The 17,034-nt window shown below is 41.4% G+C and overlaps 1 protein-coding gene across 1 annotated transcript; it reads left to right on the top strand.

Moving 5' to 3' along the window:
- Window positions 1-1,333: 1,333 nt before the first annotated feature.
- Window positions 1,334-13,748, top strand: LOC115537653 (arachidonate 15-lipoxygenase B). Its single transcript, XM_030349698.1, has 14 exons — window positions 1,334-1,571; window positions 1,715-1,919; window positions 2,086-2,167; window positions 3,772-3,894; window positions 4,047-4,150; window positions 4,760-4,926; window positions 8,540-8,683; window positions 8,846-9,049; window positions 9,177-9,263; window positions 9,740-9,909; window positions 11,506-11,627; window positions 11,762-11,862; window positions 11,993-12,163; window positions 12,557-13,748. Exons 1-14 carry the CDS (start codon window positions 1,434-1,436, stop codon window positions 12,734-12,736), a joined length of 1,998 nt encoding a protein of 665 aa, XP_030205558.1. The 5' UTR covers window positions 1,334-1,433; the 3' UTR covers window positions 12,737-13,748.
- Window positions 13,749-17,034: the final 3,286 nt, after the last annotated feature.

Here is a 17,034-nt window from a genome sequence, read left to right on the forward strand (position 1 = left end):
GCAGTACTGTATGTGCTTCTCAACAAACAATATATTTCTTGCAGCTTCCATGATCCCCGACAATCAGTCAGAACCTATGTTCCACGCCAAACAGATGGTGGCGGTAATCCTCTTGGTGGGATACCGCTGACGAAGAAGAACTTCTAGATTCCGAGCGGAGTGCACATGAACGGTCGCTGTCGGAAATACGCATAAACATGCGCGTCATCACTGACGAGCCGTCTCGTTATCACCAGGAGAGTGAACGCACCATAATACCTAAACTTTAACATCTGTAACCTAATACCTAAACCGAACTATCTCTAACCTCTTACCATCTCTAGCATGATACCTAAACTTTACCATTGATGACATAAAGTACCGAAGCCTAACCATGGCTAACCTAAAACCTAAACTCAACCATCTCTAATGAAATGCATGAACCTATTCTGCATATTATTACTCAATTTCAAAGCAGTAAGAGAGAAACCGCAAATTCATATATAGTTTTTTTTTTTTTCTCCTCCAGTTTAGTATTATTCCAGTTGCCATCAAAGGTCAAAGCTTGGCATTTTGTTTGCTCGGCTAGCAAAGCTTCAACAACAGCCACAAGTCAGAAAAAAGGTTAGCCCAGCATTTCGCTTTAAGGGGTTACCACAGAATGGGAACATCACAGATGAGTTTAAGGAGTTTCACAGAGGACAGACCATCTAATTCATCAGTAGTACATGGACTTGTCTATTTTTTTAAATTCCGAATCGTTCTTTAATAAGGAATGTCCATAGATCGTGTCTATGACATTTTGGGTCATTTGGACTTTTAAGATTTTTTTTAGGTTTTCACTAAATGTTCACTGTAGGCCTATAGCTAAATGTATCCTGACATTATGGGTCCCAATTGAAAAAAAGGAGATCCATCGGGATGGCAATTACGAGCGTTTATCGAAGACTGGATGTGCCCCCTAAGGTAATTTTGGGACCAAACTTTTTTTAGGCCTATGTTAGAGGGATACTAAAAGGTTGAAGAAATTTGAAAACTCAGAGATCAAGATATGGGCCGTCCAAATAAAAATTATAAACACAATAACAATAGGTATCCAGAGATACATTGTGAATATCTAACGAACGGTCAGACAAGGTATTCACTGCCCACGCACCACCTATCCAAGGCGCTTCCCTTTTACAGCGAATCCCAGGTGTAATAATTACTGTTAGAGGGCAATTATGACTCAGGGAGAATCTCCTATCTAGTAGTGGTCCCTATTTATTTCCTTATGAACCTGTAGGTGTGTTATATCAGGTGGGGTGACATTGAAATAAGAGTATAAAAGGAAGGAAAAACTACACCAAGCATCACTTTAGAGGGCTGCATAACAAGGTAAGACTGGCATTCTATCTCATGTTAATATTATTCATCTGATTGGACCACTCCAACATTAACACTACAGAGGAAAGATGCCTGAATACAAAGGGGTCTTAACGACTGAAGACCGTCTCTTAGCAAAAACTTGGGATCGTATCTACATTAAATTAGTGGGGACAGATGGGGAGAGCCAACGCAAAGCCCTCTCTCGTGGCTCATACCCTGAATCTGTAAGTTTTACATTTTAAATACATTTCAGTACAAATATTGTCAACTTGCTTGTTTGACTTCATTTAATTATTGTCAAGGTAAATGTTTAGAACTTATAGCAAGCTTCTATATCACACTTCTCTCTCGTCCTGTCTACCTGTAGGTTTTTAAAGTTAAGGTGGATCACAACAACTCCATTGGCAAACTGGTACTGATTGAGCTGGAAAAAAAAACTGGTCTTCTGCCACCACAAGACTCCTGGTTCCCTGCCAAGGTGGAGCTCAAGTCCCCTGAAGGAGAGACCTTCCACTTCCCCATCCATCGCTGGATCACTGACGATGAAGTTCATCAGTTCAGAGAGGCCACAGGTACATGGAAATTACCTTGTGCTTACCTTAACCCCTACCTTAAAAAAGAATGGCTTACTGAATTCATTTAAAAAAAAAGCAAAGATATTGCTCGCTGCTGCCTAACGCCTCAACTTTTTTTTGGTGCATATTGTACCTTGTATGGTGTTTTTATCTTTTACTACAGCTTGTTTAGTGTTTGATGACAGCCATCCTCTTGCGAGCCAAAGCAGAACGGAAGAGTTAAAACAGAGAAAGAAACAGTATCGGTATGTAATATATATAGTCATAATGGATTTGTAATAGCACAATTCACGCGCTTATTTTCAATTGCTGTATAATTGCGTCCTTACTAGGGCTGTAACGATACACAAACTCACGATTCGGTTTGTATCACGATTTTTGACCCACGGTTCGATACATCCCACGATTTTTTGAAATTTAAAAAGCATTTTATTTAAACAACACTTATATACCAATTAACTTAATGTAACATTTAATAACAAATAATTTGGAACACTGAACAGATTTGAACAGAAAGAATACTATTAAAGTATAGCTAAATGAATAAAGAAATAACGTGTGGGAGGATGCTTTTTTCAACTGTTTGGTTGGTTTAGTCAAATATCCTTATTAGCACTGCTTATTAGGCTATGTAGCTTAAATAATGACATAATCAGGCCGTATAGAATGCAACATGTTTAATAGCCTAACTTTCAATAGATGGAGAAAAACCTGAATGTCATGAACGTCGCAATAACGAGGCGTTACGAGTAGCATATGTGTGTGCGCCAGAATGGCAATGTGCGTATGCGTGTGTGAGTGACGTCAGCGAGTGAGTGGACGAGCGAGGAGAGCGAGCGGTAGCGCGTGTGTCTAGTGAAGAAGCGAACGAGTCCGGTAGAATAAAGTACCCATCCTGTCAATAATCGGTGGCCGCTTCATTCCGACCTATAAGCAGACAAACTGCCAGTCAAATCACACAAAACACTAGAGACAGGATCACACAGGCCCCCTCTGGATAAATGTCGTTCATATCGCATATGAGCACTTCGACGGCTGTGGAGAAATGCGATCCTCCGTAGCCACGGAGGATTGCACTCGCATACTTACGGCATCGATAGGAGGGGGCGCTGTCAGCAGACTATTATTTAGACAAATTATTAGCAAATTTCAATCGGAAAATTTGACCGCAGAGTTAGAAAAGGCGTATCGCGCTTCTGCCTTCTCACACCGCGAGACAGGTTCGTGGCTTTGAGTATCGCGATTTTCGGTTTGATACGCGTATCGTTACAGCCCTATTCCTTACGCAATGAAGTTTGATCACTTACCTTGAACTTCATGCAATTTGTTTGTTGCAGTCAGTGGGCCTAATGTAGAGATGATATGAGATCCGCTCACAAAGCAGCAAACCAAGATCACAAGACACTTTGGTAGCACAGCAGGAGATCGGAAATGAATTAATATGGAGTCAAATGGCCAAATGGGGGTTGTACACGTGTTAGTGCCCATGTTAATTGTAACTGTCAGTAATGGGTTTCCAGATAACTTCAAAAGTTGTGACTACACCCCACTAATCTGTTTTAAGATAATATAGCTTGCAAACGCCTTGACAGCAATGTAGCCCTGCTAACTGTAAAAGAGTGACAGAAGCAGTCATTTTTTACAATCTGATTCTGGATCGGACTAGCTCCAAGCTTTGGACTAGCTTTGGTGTGTGGAGGCCTCACCATACCATAGGTTAACTTTGCTAGTATTGATAGTACTGAATTGTTATCATTAACTTGTTGTACTTGTAGAGTATATAATATATATATATATATATATATATATATATATATATATATATATAACACAATAATATTTTCCCTAGCTGGAGCATTTATGCAGAGGGAATTCCTCACTGTATGAAGATTGACTTTTTTCATGGTCTGCCTGACGAGGTCCAGTTCTCCTACACTAAACAAGCCGAGTTTGGATTCACTGCTATACAAGGGTATAGTTTTTTGTTGTCCTTTTGTTGTATTATTGCTTATTATAATTATTGTTGTTTTAGATTAATTATGTTGTGGTTGACACAAAGAATGTGCAACACTTAATCAATAAGTGTGGTACTATGCTTAAGGCTTTTGTGTTTTCTCAGTCCAGGCTGATAGAGCTGAAACTCGACGGACTAGCGGCCCGTAAAGAAAAGTGGACGAGCATTGATGCCATCGGCAAAGTCTTCCGCCACAAACAAACTGCACTGTCTGGTATAGACTGATTCACGTTAAGTTGATGGCTCATGTAGGGGTTTTACTTTAGATATTGAAGGCTCTGTAGGTAGGATGGTAACCGTTTGAGTGCCAATTCGATTGTGATTCTGTAAACATTGAGAAATGATAATACAATTTTGTGGACTTTATTTTGTGACTTATAAACGTATGGGTTTAACGTTGGGGTTTGAAAGGTCACTCATTTTTTTAAAGAAACACGGCGGAACAGAAAAGAGCATAGTTAATGCCAATTGACTATTGGTAAAAACAATATAATGCCCTCTGTCGTTTCTGACTTTAAACAAGAATTATAATACAAATCGATGTGTGAGTCAAAGAGATGATACAAGCCCGCCTGTCTCGGTGTGAGACTATTTAGATTTTAGAGCGCTACCAGCTATGCTAACCCCTCTTAGCGTATGGAGGTAAAGAGCATAGAGGGAAGTAGGGTGGGGTAGATGTTTACATTAAAATATTACTAGTTTTGGCCCCCTCTCTCATTACAACCCTGAAATGGTACCTAGTTCAGCTTTATTAAAATAATGTTTTAAATAAATGTGTTCTAAGCCTCTGTAAATGCATTCACACCATGCCTTCTGTTTGTAGAATACGTTCAGCAGAACTGGAAGAAGGATTCTCTATTTGGCTACCAGTTTCTAAACGGTGTCAACCCAATGGTGATCCGTCGTTGTTCGGTGTTGCCGGAAAACTTTCAAGTCACCGATCAAATGGTGTTCCTCCGCGGTGGGAGGAGCCTAACAAAAGAAATGCAGGTGTGTGATTCCCCTGAATGTCGATCTTTGAAGGACTCAACATGCATTGTTGCTTGCACAGCACACGGCCTCAACAAGCTCCAACACACAACTATAGAATGTGGGCATGTTGGGCAACACAAAATGTAATCCGACAGTCGATCTTGGTTTTTGTTGCCGTTTGTTGGTCCAACTTTAAATTATAGTGTGCTGTTATAGTGTGCTGTTATAGTACCATTATTCCATTGTGAATAACCAATGTAAAACAATAAACAATGTAACATGTACTTGAAAAGTTAGAAGGTTAAAGTGTAATTCCGGCGAAAATCTGCAAAGTCTTTTTCGGCATGAAGACCCATAAAATAAGCCCTCCAATTTTTTTCATAGATATTCGAGTATAGAGCTTGCTCGGAGCAATTTAACAGCCCAAATGGCTTCCATGTTATAAAACAGGGGCACAGCGAACACTTCCGAATCAGCATTTTTTAACCACTAATATTGCTCAAAATAGCACCAAACCTCTGCAGTATTATAACTAGGGTCCCTCCCTACACATAAAACAACAACTTAGTTAGCGTACCGGGAGTTTATTAAAAAATACAGTTTTCCAAGTCTGTGCCTTTGTTTCCAGGAAGTCCACACAAGTTGATAACCGGCTACCTTAAATAATATAATAGGAGCGCCAACAAATTTAAAACAGCCAAGTATCAAGAGGGGAGATTGTTAAGGTCAATTTGTTGGTAGCCGGTAATCGACTTGTGTGGACTAGGTCCATGTGGAAACATTGACCTACCGACTTGGAGTTAAGGTGACTTGGAAAACAGTATTTTTTTAAATAAACTTCCGGTACGCTAACTCAGCTGTTGACGGTTGGTTTTATGTGTAGGGACCCTAGTCATGCTACTACAGAGGTTTGGTGCCATTTTGAGCCCATAACCAATAACATAGAAGCCAAACATTGCACCGGGAAAACACTATACTCGATTTTCAATGATAATAGTATCTGAAGGGCTTATTTGATGGGTATACAAGCCAAAACAAAGACCCTGGTTTGGAGTTAAGGGTCCTTGCCGGATTTACACTTTAATGTAAAGCGTTACATTTTTATTTTATTTTATATAATCATACTACTAGCAGACCTATTCGTCAAGTTGCCCCTCCACGCCTGGTCCAGTGCGTATGTGCCAAGCAGCCCGCAGCTCACACACACAGCGCGCACACACTCACTAACACACACCGCATGCACACACACACACTTCACACAAAATCGGACGCGCACACACCGCACACACACACACGGACACCGGAGTTGCAAGACAATCAAGATAACGGCCCCGCCGTCTACACACTTTCCAAGCTAAGACGTTGTCTATCGAGTGTAGAAATTGCGATGCAGAAGTGAAGAGACAATTAAAAAACAAAACATTGCGCCGACTGGGATATCAACAAAAAAATGCGCAATCTTAACAAGACACCATTGCATAACACATAATGGCAACATGTCAATAACACAGTATGGTGAATTACGTCTATAGAGTCCACCACAAGACTACAATTGTACTCTCTGCCTTGAGCCTCCCGAAATGTCTTGACCCTTTTTTGCTAAAATGTAATATTACTCTTCTCCTTGAGCCAACCATTCGGTCTTGCGATACTGATGTCCCCCCTGCCCCCTTTTTATTGGAATAATGTTTTGTGTGTAGGCTATGTGTTACTGTAGGCTACTGCTGCCTGTCTTGATCAGGACACTTGAAAATGAGATTTGTACTCTCAATGACGTATTTTTCTGGTTAAGAATAAAACAACATCTTCAACTCTCACGTCAGGTAGCCAATGTACAATCCGCAATCTTGCCCTCGCACCCCACCTTCTCCCTCTCCCCCTCCCCCACACAAGCCTGTGCTTTATTTCACTATGGCTGCTTTCACGCATGCGGGTAAATCCTGATATTCTCTTGCTATTCTCCTGATGGGTCGTATGTGTGAACAACATATGCTGACATATGTAGCCTGAAAATCTCCTGAAAATGTTTCTTTGTAGGAAATGTAAATGATCTTATATGTTAATGGGGTGTAGATAGTCTGTATTTCTCAAACCAATTGAGTCGGCGTGTTGATAACGACTCGGTCTGCATTTGCATGTCATTGAGTAGCACCCTAAATGACAGTCAGTGTGTTGCCTTTTGTTTGCTGAATGGTTAAAAAATATTTAAATGTTGTCACTGCTTTTCAGTATCCTGAACATCCAGACCCACAGACCCATGTCTGGCAACGAGTAATGCAAATAGCCCAACTCGATGGGCGGCACCAAGCATGCATTTGAAAATATGGCTGCACGCAATTGGATAACAATGCGACCAATCAGAACAATACAAGGGGTGACGTATCCAGAGCCCCATACGCTAAGCTACCAGCGGAGCCAACCGATAGATTAGACTCTTGCCGTATCGGGTCGGTAAAATAGAAAAACGTCCTTCTTGCAAAGGAAAATCTTTGAGTGCCGTCTTTTGTTCCTCTTTAAGGGGAAAAGCCAAGTCTAACTCTTCTATCGTAGTGGCCAAAGCCGTTTCAAACAATATCAGATACACCGATGTGATTGGTTAATGTTCGGATCCAGGGGAATCGGGGCCCAGGGTGACTTCCTGAGCAAATTCAAATTGTGCTCTCACGAGAACTCTTGATTTCAATGGGGAAGCTTTCCAGAGTTATTTGTGTTGAACGCTAAAAGATAGGTCTTATCCTAACCCTTAAAGTGCACATCATACATAAATTACCATATGAGTTCACAGCTGCACGCATATATAATTTATTTTTATTTTCTTATTTTTCTATAATGTTCGACAGTTAGCTGAACATTATAGGGTCCCGGCCTTCCACTCCCTGTTTTCTCCATTAAACACAGATATCAACTACATTTTTCCCCGTGTTTGTTATATGTGAAATTAAGCGAAAAAATACGCTCTCTTTCTCCAGTAACGCAGTCGTTCGCGACACCTTTCTTCTTTGTTGTTTCTTCTATTTGTCTCTAACTCATGCTCCATTCTTTCTTGATCGATGCTTCGGATGTTGTGGATGGAACAGAATATTTGATGCATCGTTGCAGCAACTTTTAAGACGATCGCGATGAGTTCTGGCCGTTCTTCCTCCATGCTGTCTGACTGTGGTCAAACCAAAACAAACTAGAGTGACAGCGGCGTACTTATCCCGCCTCTTTCAAACTTAGACCCTACGTCATATTCCGCCCCTTGCAAGCCCACACCCTAAACCTCCCGTTGATTCTACTGATGCCGCAACAACATCGATGTCCGCAAATAAAGCATCAAGTGTGAATCACCTTCAGGGTCGAGTCTCCTGATATACAAATACGGTGAAAATGCAGAGACATGTCTGAAAACGGCTTATAATTAGGTTGTTTTAGATTATTTCACTAAGGTGCTTCTGTAAATTAACACAATTATCAGTTTCAGAAGAAGCTGTTATTATTATTTTCAACTAACCAATAGTAGTTACAATAGTTAGTAGCAAAAATAAATAGAACTGTCATAGAAGCCTGGGTTTGCAGGAACACCATTGTTGTAAAATGTATTTCAAAGACACCCTAGTAATTTGAAACATGTTATCTCATATTCAAACAGAGCGGAAACATATTCCTCTGTGACTACAAACTCTTGGATGGACTGAAAGCCAACAAGGTTAATGGCAAGCAGCAGTACCTGATGGCCCCCCTCGTCCTGCTCCACAAAACCCCTGAGGATCAGCTGATGCCCATAGCTATCCAGGTAAGGGTTGATATTAACACTTCATTCCATCCCCAAATTATGGCTGATGTATGGAAACTTTATGAAATAACTATGTAACTGCATGGAAACTTTTAGGAAATCCCAATATAAATCAAAGTGATTTTTCCAATTCATTCTGTGAGCTCTGTGTCTTTTCTATAGTTGAAGCAGGAACCATCAGAGGACAACCCCATCTTCTTTCCTACCGACTCAGAGTACGACTGGTTGTTGGCCAAGATGTTTGTCAGAAGTGCAGATTTCCAGGACCACCAGCTTAACTCCCACTTGCTCCGCACTCATCTTCTGGCAGAAGTCTTTTCTGTCTCACTCCTGGGTAACCTGCCCATGGTGCATCCACTGTACAAGGTGACCGTTCTTCTGCATTATATCATAAACTCTCCATCTAAAATATTAATTAACAGAGCATTATAGGAAACCTTTCAATATGATACATCTGAATAAAAAATATTTTGCTTTTCCTTTTTGTGGCTAGCTCCTGGTTCCACACACTCGCTACACCCTCCAGATAAACGCCCTAGCCCGGAACCTACTCATATCTGAGAGTGGAATTTTCAATACGGTAGGGAGCAGACCATATCTACACATGTTGTTGCCTCAAACAGGAACCGTCACATTCTGCTTTTTACTTGTATAAGAGAAAACTGCTTCATGCCTTCTGAGACAAAGATTGGGGTCTGCAGTAACTATGTCTAAATAGTTGGACCATTGATGTTATTTTTCTGATTCTAACCAAAGGAGAATACAAATACCTGACCAATAATGATCAATGGTCCAACTTTCAGAATAATTTTTCATGGAAATATTTCATGTTGCAGACCTAAATTATTTTCACAACACGGGGTAGGAAACAGTAGAAGCCTACTCTCTTATGTTAGGAACTAGCCAGGCATGGCAGAACCCCTTTAATGAAGCGATAGCATATGCCTTATTTCATATAACTTTATGAAAAATGGGCATGTGTTTATGATATTGTAGCATTTATTGGTCATCCTTTCCACCCTGATGGTTAGTGTAACAATGTGATTGCTTCCCAAGATCACCTCTTCTGGTGGAGAGGCTTTGCAAAAAATCCTGCAACGAGCCACATCATCTATGACCTACACCTCGCTCTGCATTCGGGATGACATCAAGGAGAGAGGGCTGGAGTCTGTGCCCGACTTCTACTACAGAGAGGATGGCTTCCAGATGTGGGACATCATCAACAGGTAATAGAAACACTTACAGAACATAAAAGCAGTCAAACTATAGACATAAACCAGTGTACTACGTTTACTGTACAATAATAGCCTATGATGAATTGTTAGCGCTGAACATCACACCTGCTTTAATGCAAATTAGCTGCTGCCCGTTGAACAATGAGCTGTCAGACTGAACCCCAGCATGGAGAAGGGATTGTTGCCGTTTGCGAACTCCTGGAGCTCTATATTTATATAATATAATAATAGTATTATGTATGGGTATTTATATGATATTATATCTTATTTCACTGCCAAAATCTCTCTGGCACTTCCACAACAAGGAAAGCCTCGTAGTGAGGGATATCTTGGCCATGGGTGAGAGGAATTGGGGGAAAGGAACTTGGCCCCGACTCTCTGAAGTCCATGAACCGCGACATGGAGAAAGGGATTGCACTATGGGAGCTGAGCTGCCGGACTTGCCGCCGAGACATACCCCCGCCGGACCAGTTCAGCTCCCAGAGTACACCGCCGGAGCTGCCGGACTTCCGCAGAAACTTCAAAGCTTTGGCGGCAGTCCGGCAGAGAAAGGGATTGTTCAACCGGAGCTTAGTTGCAGGGCTAGGGCCGAGTTCACCCCGCCGGACCTGCTCGTCCGCTGGTCCACAAAATCTTAGCTATGCCCTGATTGGAGGGGAGTGGGGGAGTGGGAGGTAATATTCAAGTGTGCCCCCTTCCTACGTAGGAGGGGGCACCGAAACTGACTCGCTCGTTTGGTATCTGTAGGCGGGGTACTTTCAGAAATGCGTAGCTCACTCAAAAAAAATCATGTAGGCCTACAGACTTTTTTCAAAGTTTGTATGCGTGTGGGATCACCAGAGACCAAAAACTATACCCCAAAAAAAAAAATATATGTGTATATCATAATATGTCCCCTTTAAAGAGAAAGAGTGTAACCCCTGGCTGTCTATCAACTATGTGCATGTGGTTCCAGGCTCCAGGTTCTGTATCATAAAACTGGTCGAGGGTAGAAGAAGTTGAAGTCTCGTTGTGAAATGTGAGAATGTATGCACTGCTGCTACAATGGTCAATAAAATAAGCTCTCCCTGAATATAGCTGACATCCACTAAGCCCCCCTCCAAAAAAACGTTGTGATTTTGTGTTGAAAAATATTCATAGGAAAGAACATGTTTTTAATAATAATGTGGAGCAGCATTGGAAAAACCAGCCGGGTGTCCAGGTTTTAGGAGTTTGCAACTCTCGTACCCCATAATACGCACGACCCTGATAGTTGCCATGCCTTTATTAACACACACACACACACACACACACACACACACACACACACACACACACACACACACACACACACACACACACACACACAAGAATGACTTATAACAACTATGAAATCATATTTTACGTTTGCGTAAGTGAGGATGACTGTTGCTGCTTGATGTGTGATTTGATTGGTTTATTTGTATCATATTGTAGTGTGTAGGATTATTTGTTATTCATCATTGTTTGTTGCATCAAAATGTATTAGCACCTGCAATAAACAATCTAGCCCCCCGTAGCTCCCGCCATCTAATTCTTCGGAACTGCTACTCTACGTGTGTGATACAGGTTTGTTCAGGGAGTGCTTGGCTACTACTACAAAGAAGACTCTGATGTCCAGCGAGACACAGAGCTACAGACCTGGGTTCTGGGCATCTTTGTACATGGATTCCTTTCACGGCCGGAATCTGGTGAGCTTCGAGCAAAATAAATGAGATCATCTTAGGTGGTTGAAAGAAATAATACAGGGAATAGACATACTGCCAAACACATTTTCACTAATCCAAGTAAAGTTTTCTTTGATATAAAAATGTATAATTCTCAGGAATGCCGCAAAAATTGAACACTGTAGCTGAGCTGGTGAAATTCGTCACCATGGTGATCTTCACCGGTTCTTCCCAGCACGCTGCAGTAAACAACGGCCAGGTCTGATTTTTTCACTTATCTGAATAATTATTTTGGTCCCTTCTTGACATTAATGTTTTTTATGATCGACTTGCTTTGAGTATTTGTCAAAATTTGACAAAAATGTGAACTGATAACGATTTATTTCTAGTTTGAATACGGTTCATGGATGCCCAACACTCCAACGACCCTACAGCGCCCCCCGCCAACATCCAAGGGAACTGCAGATGAAAGCTCCCTCCTGGAAACTCTCCCTGATGTCAACGCCACCGTTAATGGCATGGCTGTTATGTATCTGCTCAGCAAGCAGTCCAGCGATTTTGTAAGTTGTTATGTGTAGAATATACCGTACATCCTGCAGTATTCAGTAGACCTATACTTACTTCCTTGAGTCTGTATACTTATTCCCTGGAGTATTTGCAGTATACTATACTATGGTAATGCCCTGAGTATGTTAATCAAGTAGTTAATGTATACTAAGGCTTACTCCCTGTCATATTTATAGTATGACGAGTAAAGTTATCTTCTGTATGTGTTATATTCAATGTCGTATTAATTAATGTGCTCTGTTATAGTATTATATTTAATGTGTGTGTGTGTGTGTGTGTGTGTGTGTGTGTGTGTGTGTGTGTGTGTGTGTGTGTGTGTGTGTGTGTGTGTGTGTGTGTGTGTGTGTGTGTTATTACATGTATTTAACCTGTGTTCATCCCAACAGGTGCCCCTTGGCCACTACCCTGAAGAGTATTTCTCTGAAAGAGTTCCACACCAGCACATGCAGCTCTTTAAAGGGGAGCTTGGACTTTTAAGTTCAAAGATTGAAGCCAGAAACTTGGGTCTGATAATCCCGTACACGTTTCTGGACCCAGCGTTGCTGGAGAATAGTGTAGCCATCTGATAGCATGAGCTATGGGGGGTAGGAGGCTCTGGTGGTCCTGAAGGTGGACTCCCAGCTGAAGGTTTGGGTTCAAACTCCATTGTCTACACGGTCTGCTGCCTACAAATTTAAATTAAAATCGTAATCATTTAATTCTCAAATCTTTAGAACTGGGAGAAGCAAAAACTGATAATATGTGCAAGTGTTTGTTCCTCTGAAATTGTTGATTCAAAAGAAAAAGACAAAAGAAAGTAACATTAACCATGTCTTACATTCTAAACACTCCATTGTGAACGCTTCTTTACTTCTGCTTATGTAGGCCTACCTCCTTCACAATTTTATATTTCACTACTCTGCATCACTTTGACATGCAAAACAAAAACATATTCAACATTTCTTCAGCTGTTTTTTTTATAATTGTTCTCATGCTCATCCTACATGTCAAGAACATCCACAGGTGTCATGCCGAGTAAATGCCCTCGATATAAAGCGTGTCCCCGTTTCCGGGAGCACGCATGCATTAAGGGAAGAGGGAGCTACATTACTACGCTACGATCTCTTAATTATAAATTAGACACATTTGGTTTGTTTGATTCAACACCTATCAAGAAGGTTTTGCTAAGTAACCCTTTGATCATCTCTCAAAAGCAATGCTTCTTCTACACGTGCGGTCGACCTTTGTATAATTAATTGCACTGAATTGAGAATGTCTACGGGAAAAACAAATATATATATTTTTTTTTCATTCCATATTTTGACAATGTGAGTCGAATTCTTCATCCTTTAATTGTAATTTAAGGATTTTGGTCAATTCAAATTCAGATTTGATATTGTAAAATCAAGATGCAATTACTCGCCTCAATTAAATTTACTTGACTCAAGTTTTACATTTAACTGAATGAAGCATTGTAAACAACATTTTGTTTCTTTAATCCACTACAAATGTAAGCCTCCCTTAGGATATTGTTGTAAAGGATTCTGAATTCCACCTCCTCAAAGGGTAAATAATAAAAATTATCATGATAATAATGTATTGAATTTATATAGCCCTTTTCATTACTCAAAGCCATTGAGTGAATTTTCCAGGCTGGACATGCTTCTACCAAAATATGTAACCCCCTCTATAATGTACAGATGATGACCTACTGTGTTGAATTTTTTACTCTTCAAATCATACCTGATAACCCTTTGGAGGCCCAATTGACCAATTGGAGGGGGTGGGAGACAGTAGAATGATGGCCAGGCTATCCTGCCTGATCGGGAACTTGTCCAAAGCATGCACAACACACTGACTGCACTGGGCAGCTCCTTCAGTCAGAGGCAGCCTCACCCACCAGGAACATGTTTCCTCTCTACAAAAAAAAGTTGAGATGTTAACAAAGCATCTTTATTATTATGACAATAACAAATGTAGATTTCAGAGAGGCCTACAAACATTTGTAGGAGGTTGAAATGCAGTCTGAAAGAATGTGTATCCCTATTAACGTTAGCTGGGAAAGAGGAAACCGCTCTCCATATTCAACAAGGTTCTTGGGTATGATGAAGGTTTAGAAGGTTGAAAATGCAGTCTGAAAGAATGTGTATCCACCTTTAACTTTGGCTAGGAAGGAGGAAACTCCGCCATATTCACCAGTTATGAGATAAGATGAAAATAAGAAAATATTCCTTGAATAAGGGTGCACTCACCCTAGGCCATCTGGCCGTGGCCGTTTTCACACCTAACCATGCTCAAATCTGCCAGTGTGAGTGTGGCCAGTCTGGCCAGGCCAGGCCAATTTGGCCACTTGGGAGAGATGTGCTGCTACGGTACGGGCCGCTACAGTACAGATGCTAATGAGCCAACACGCGCACACGCACGGCTACGCAACCTGAGCTGGATGTAGGCCTAGTCCATGCGACGACCACGGACATAATAAAGAGGACGAGTCTTCTTTCCCATTAAACGGTAAACATCGCGTCAAGCGGTTCAACTGTTGGTGTGTTCTCTGTGTTGTTGTCCATTGTTTTTAAAACTCTGACTGGCGGCAGACTTTATTATGGTCCATGCAGCGGACGCTTGGGGATGACGTGTTTTGACGTGATGACGTATGTACAAGAGCCTACCGCGGCCAGGCCGCGAGTTTATTTTTTGCAGGGTGGTAGCGGGAAGCTCGTGAATATTCATGAGGGAACTCATCCCTCATTGGTTGGGACTTGGCTCGCTGGGACTTTGTCAGAGGGCTTGTGAAAACAGAGGGCTTGTGAAAATCACGAACGCAAATAAATGAAACGTTGTTATAAATCAACACAAATCATTGTATCAATAGTGTGACACATGTTATACAATAGTTGTTTTTAGACGAGTTAGCATTACGAGCTAACGTTTGTTTTGGCACTCACAGAAAGGTAGCTATAGAGTTGCCGTGTAGTAGCCTAGGTGGATTGATAGGTGAAAATCAATATTAAAATTCATTTAGCCCTACGCGAAAATATTCTATGGATAGGCCTACAGATTTTATGGCCCTTCTTTCTATAATGTAATTGGTTGTGGGGTGTGGCAGAACCACTATGAACAAATATCAGAAATCATAAGGTTTTTACTCTTATCCATCTACACCTAACCTCCAGCAGCTCCATCTCCTCAAAGTTGACATGTGTCTGGCAAATGTTGCAAGCTTTAATAAATCCTGCCATTATGCTCACTACTTCTAGAAACAGAACAGAATGGAATCTTAATGGAAATATCAAGACATGGATGGACAACAATTAGAAAAAAAAAACTTGGAAACAATCACCAGCTGCCGAAAGCACTGCGACGCGCTATACATAACGTTATAAAATATAATAAATAAAAAAAATGATTTACTACAGTAGCCCAGGCTGTGACACATAACAGTTTCACAGGGGCTTTTAGACGAGTGAGCTAACGTTTGTACTTACAGAAAGGTAGTATACGAGCCACATCCAATGGGTGTGCTCCGTGTGGTTTGACTCCCGGGTGACCTGGTTGACGCGCTGTGTTGATGTTTCCAGTAGCCTACTATGCAGCTACGTGAAGCAATGATTGATCCGTGCGATCGTCTCCGATTTACAACCCGTTTATTTCCTCACCATGACACCAATTGCATGGGAATACGGAATACATTCATAGATCCTCAGTGAAATAACAACAACTTTGTATTTCTTGCGGTCAAAAACCGTATGCCCTTCCGGGGTCAAACAACAGAGGTACCCCAAATGACGTCCCCTTTACACCTGTACCCGCAATACGGCAACACCACTCAGTGGTCAACACAGACATTACAACATAACTGAAAAACCGGAAAATGGCTCTTACAGGTAGACAAAGGCAAAGTGCAGTAACTACGCCAACATTGAAACTGAGAAAAATGCCTTCAAAGTATTCATACTGGCCGGCCAAACCTGTTTCAGGTGCAATAGTGGTGATACTCTCAATTAATACCTTTATAGGAAGAAAAATAGTTTTTGTCTCAAGACAAAAAAGGTGTTATAAAACCCATTTTCAGTCTGAACTCAATTTTGACAAAATACGTAGTTACTGCACTTTGCATTTGTAGGGCAGTATAGAGTTGCCGTATAGTAGGTGGGTATCATGTGTCACATTATTTCTAAAATGGTTCGTGTTAATTTACAACGTTTAATTCATTTGCCGATGCGCTATACATAACGTTATAAAATATAATAAATACAAAAAGGATTTACTACAGTAGCCCCCGTGACACATAACAGTTTCACAGGGGCTTTTAGACGAGTGAGCTAACGTTTGTACTTACAGAAAGGTAGCTATAGAGTTGCCGTGTAGTGGGTATCATGTGTCAAATTATTCGTGTTGATTTATAGCAACGTTTAATTCATTTGCGTTCGTGATTTTCACACAAGCCCTCTGACAAAGTCCCAGCGAGCCAAGTCCCGGCCAACAAGTCCCAGCCAATCAGGGATCAGTTCCCTCATGAATATTCACGAGTTTCCCGCTACCACCCTGCAAAAAAAAAAAAAAATTCGCGGCCAGGCCACAGTTGCGACGGCCAACGGCCACAGCCAGATGGCCTAATGTGAGTGCACCCTAAGTCATCAACAGCGGGGAAATGTGCAGCATATCATCAGCAAAAGTGGAGAGCGCAATAGCACTACCCCAGTGGCGGACTCAGGGGGAGGGGGGCAGGGGGAGGGGGGTGGGGCGACTGCCCCTCCGTGCCTCCTTGATTGAAAAAGTGCCCCTCAAGAGTGGCGAATACGAGAGAAAGTGCCTTATTGGCTGCCCTTTACATGTGAAATAAATTATTGGGTGCCCTCTGGTGCCCCTTCATGCAATAAATTAT

The sequence above is a fragment of the Gadus morhua genome, chromosome 23 (assembly GCF_902167405.1).
Source record: "Gadus morhua chromosome 23, gadMor3.0, whole genome shotgun sequence".
NCBI classification, from domain to species: Eukaryota; Metazoa; Chordata; class Actinopteri; order Gadiformes; family Gadidae; genus Gadus; species Gadus morhua.

Coding starts and splice junctions, on each gene's coding strand:
- LOC115537653 (XM_030349698.1), top strand. CDS start 1,434: ATGCCTGAATACAAAGGGGTCTTAACGACTGAAGACCGTCTCTTAGCA. Junction 3,895..4,046: donor GGATTCACTGCTATACAAGG/GTATAGTTTTTT, acceptor TTCTCAGTCCAG/GCTGATAGAGCTGAAACTCG. Junction 9,910..11,505: donor ATGTGGGACATCATCAACAG/GTAATAGAAACA, acceptor TGTGTGATACAG/GTTTGTTCAGGGAGTGCTTG.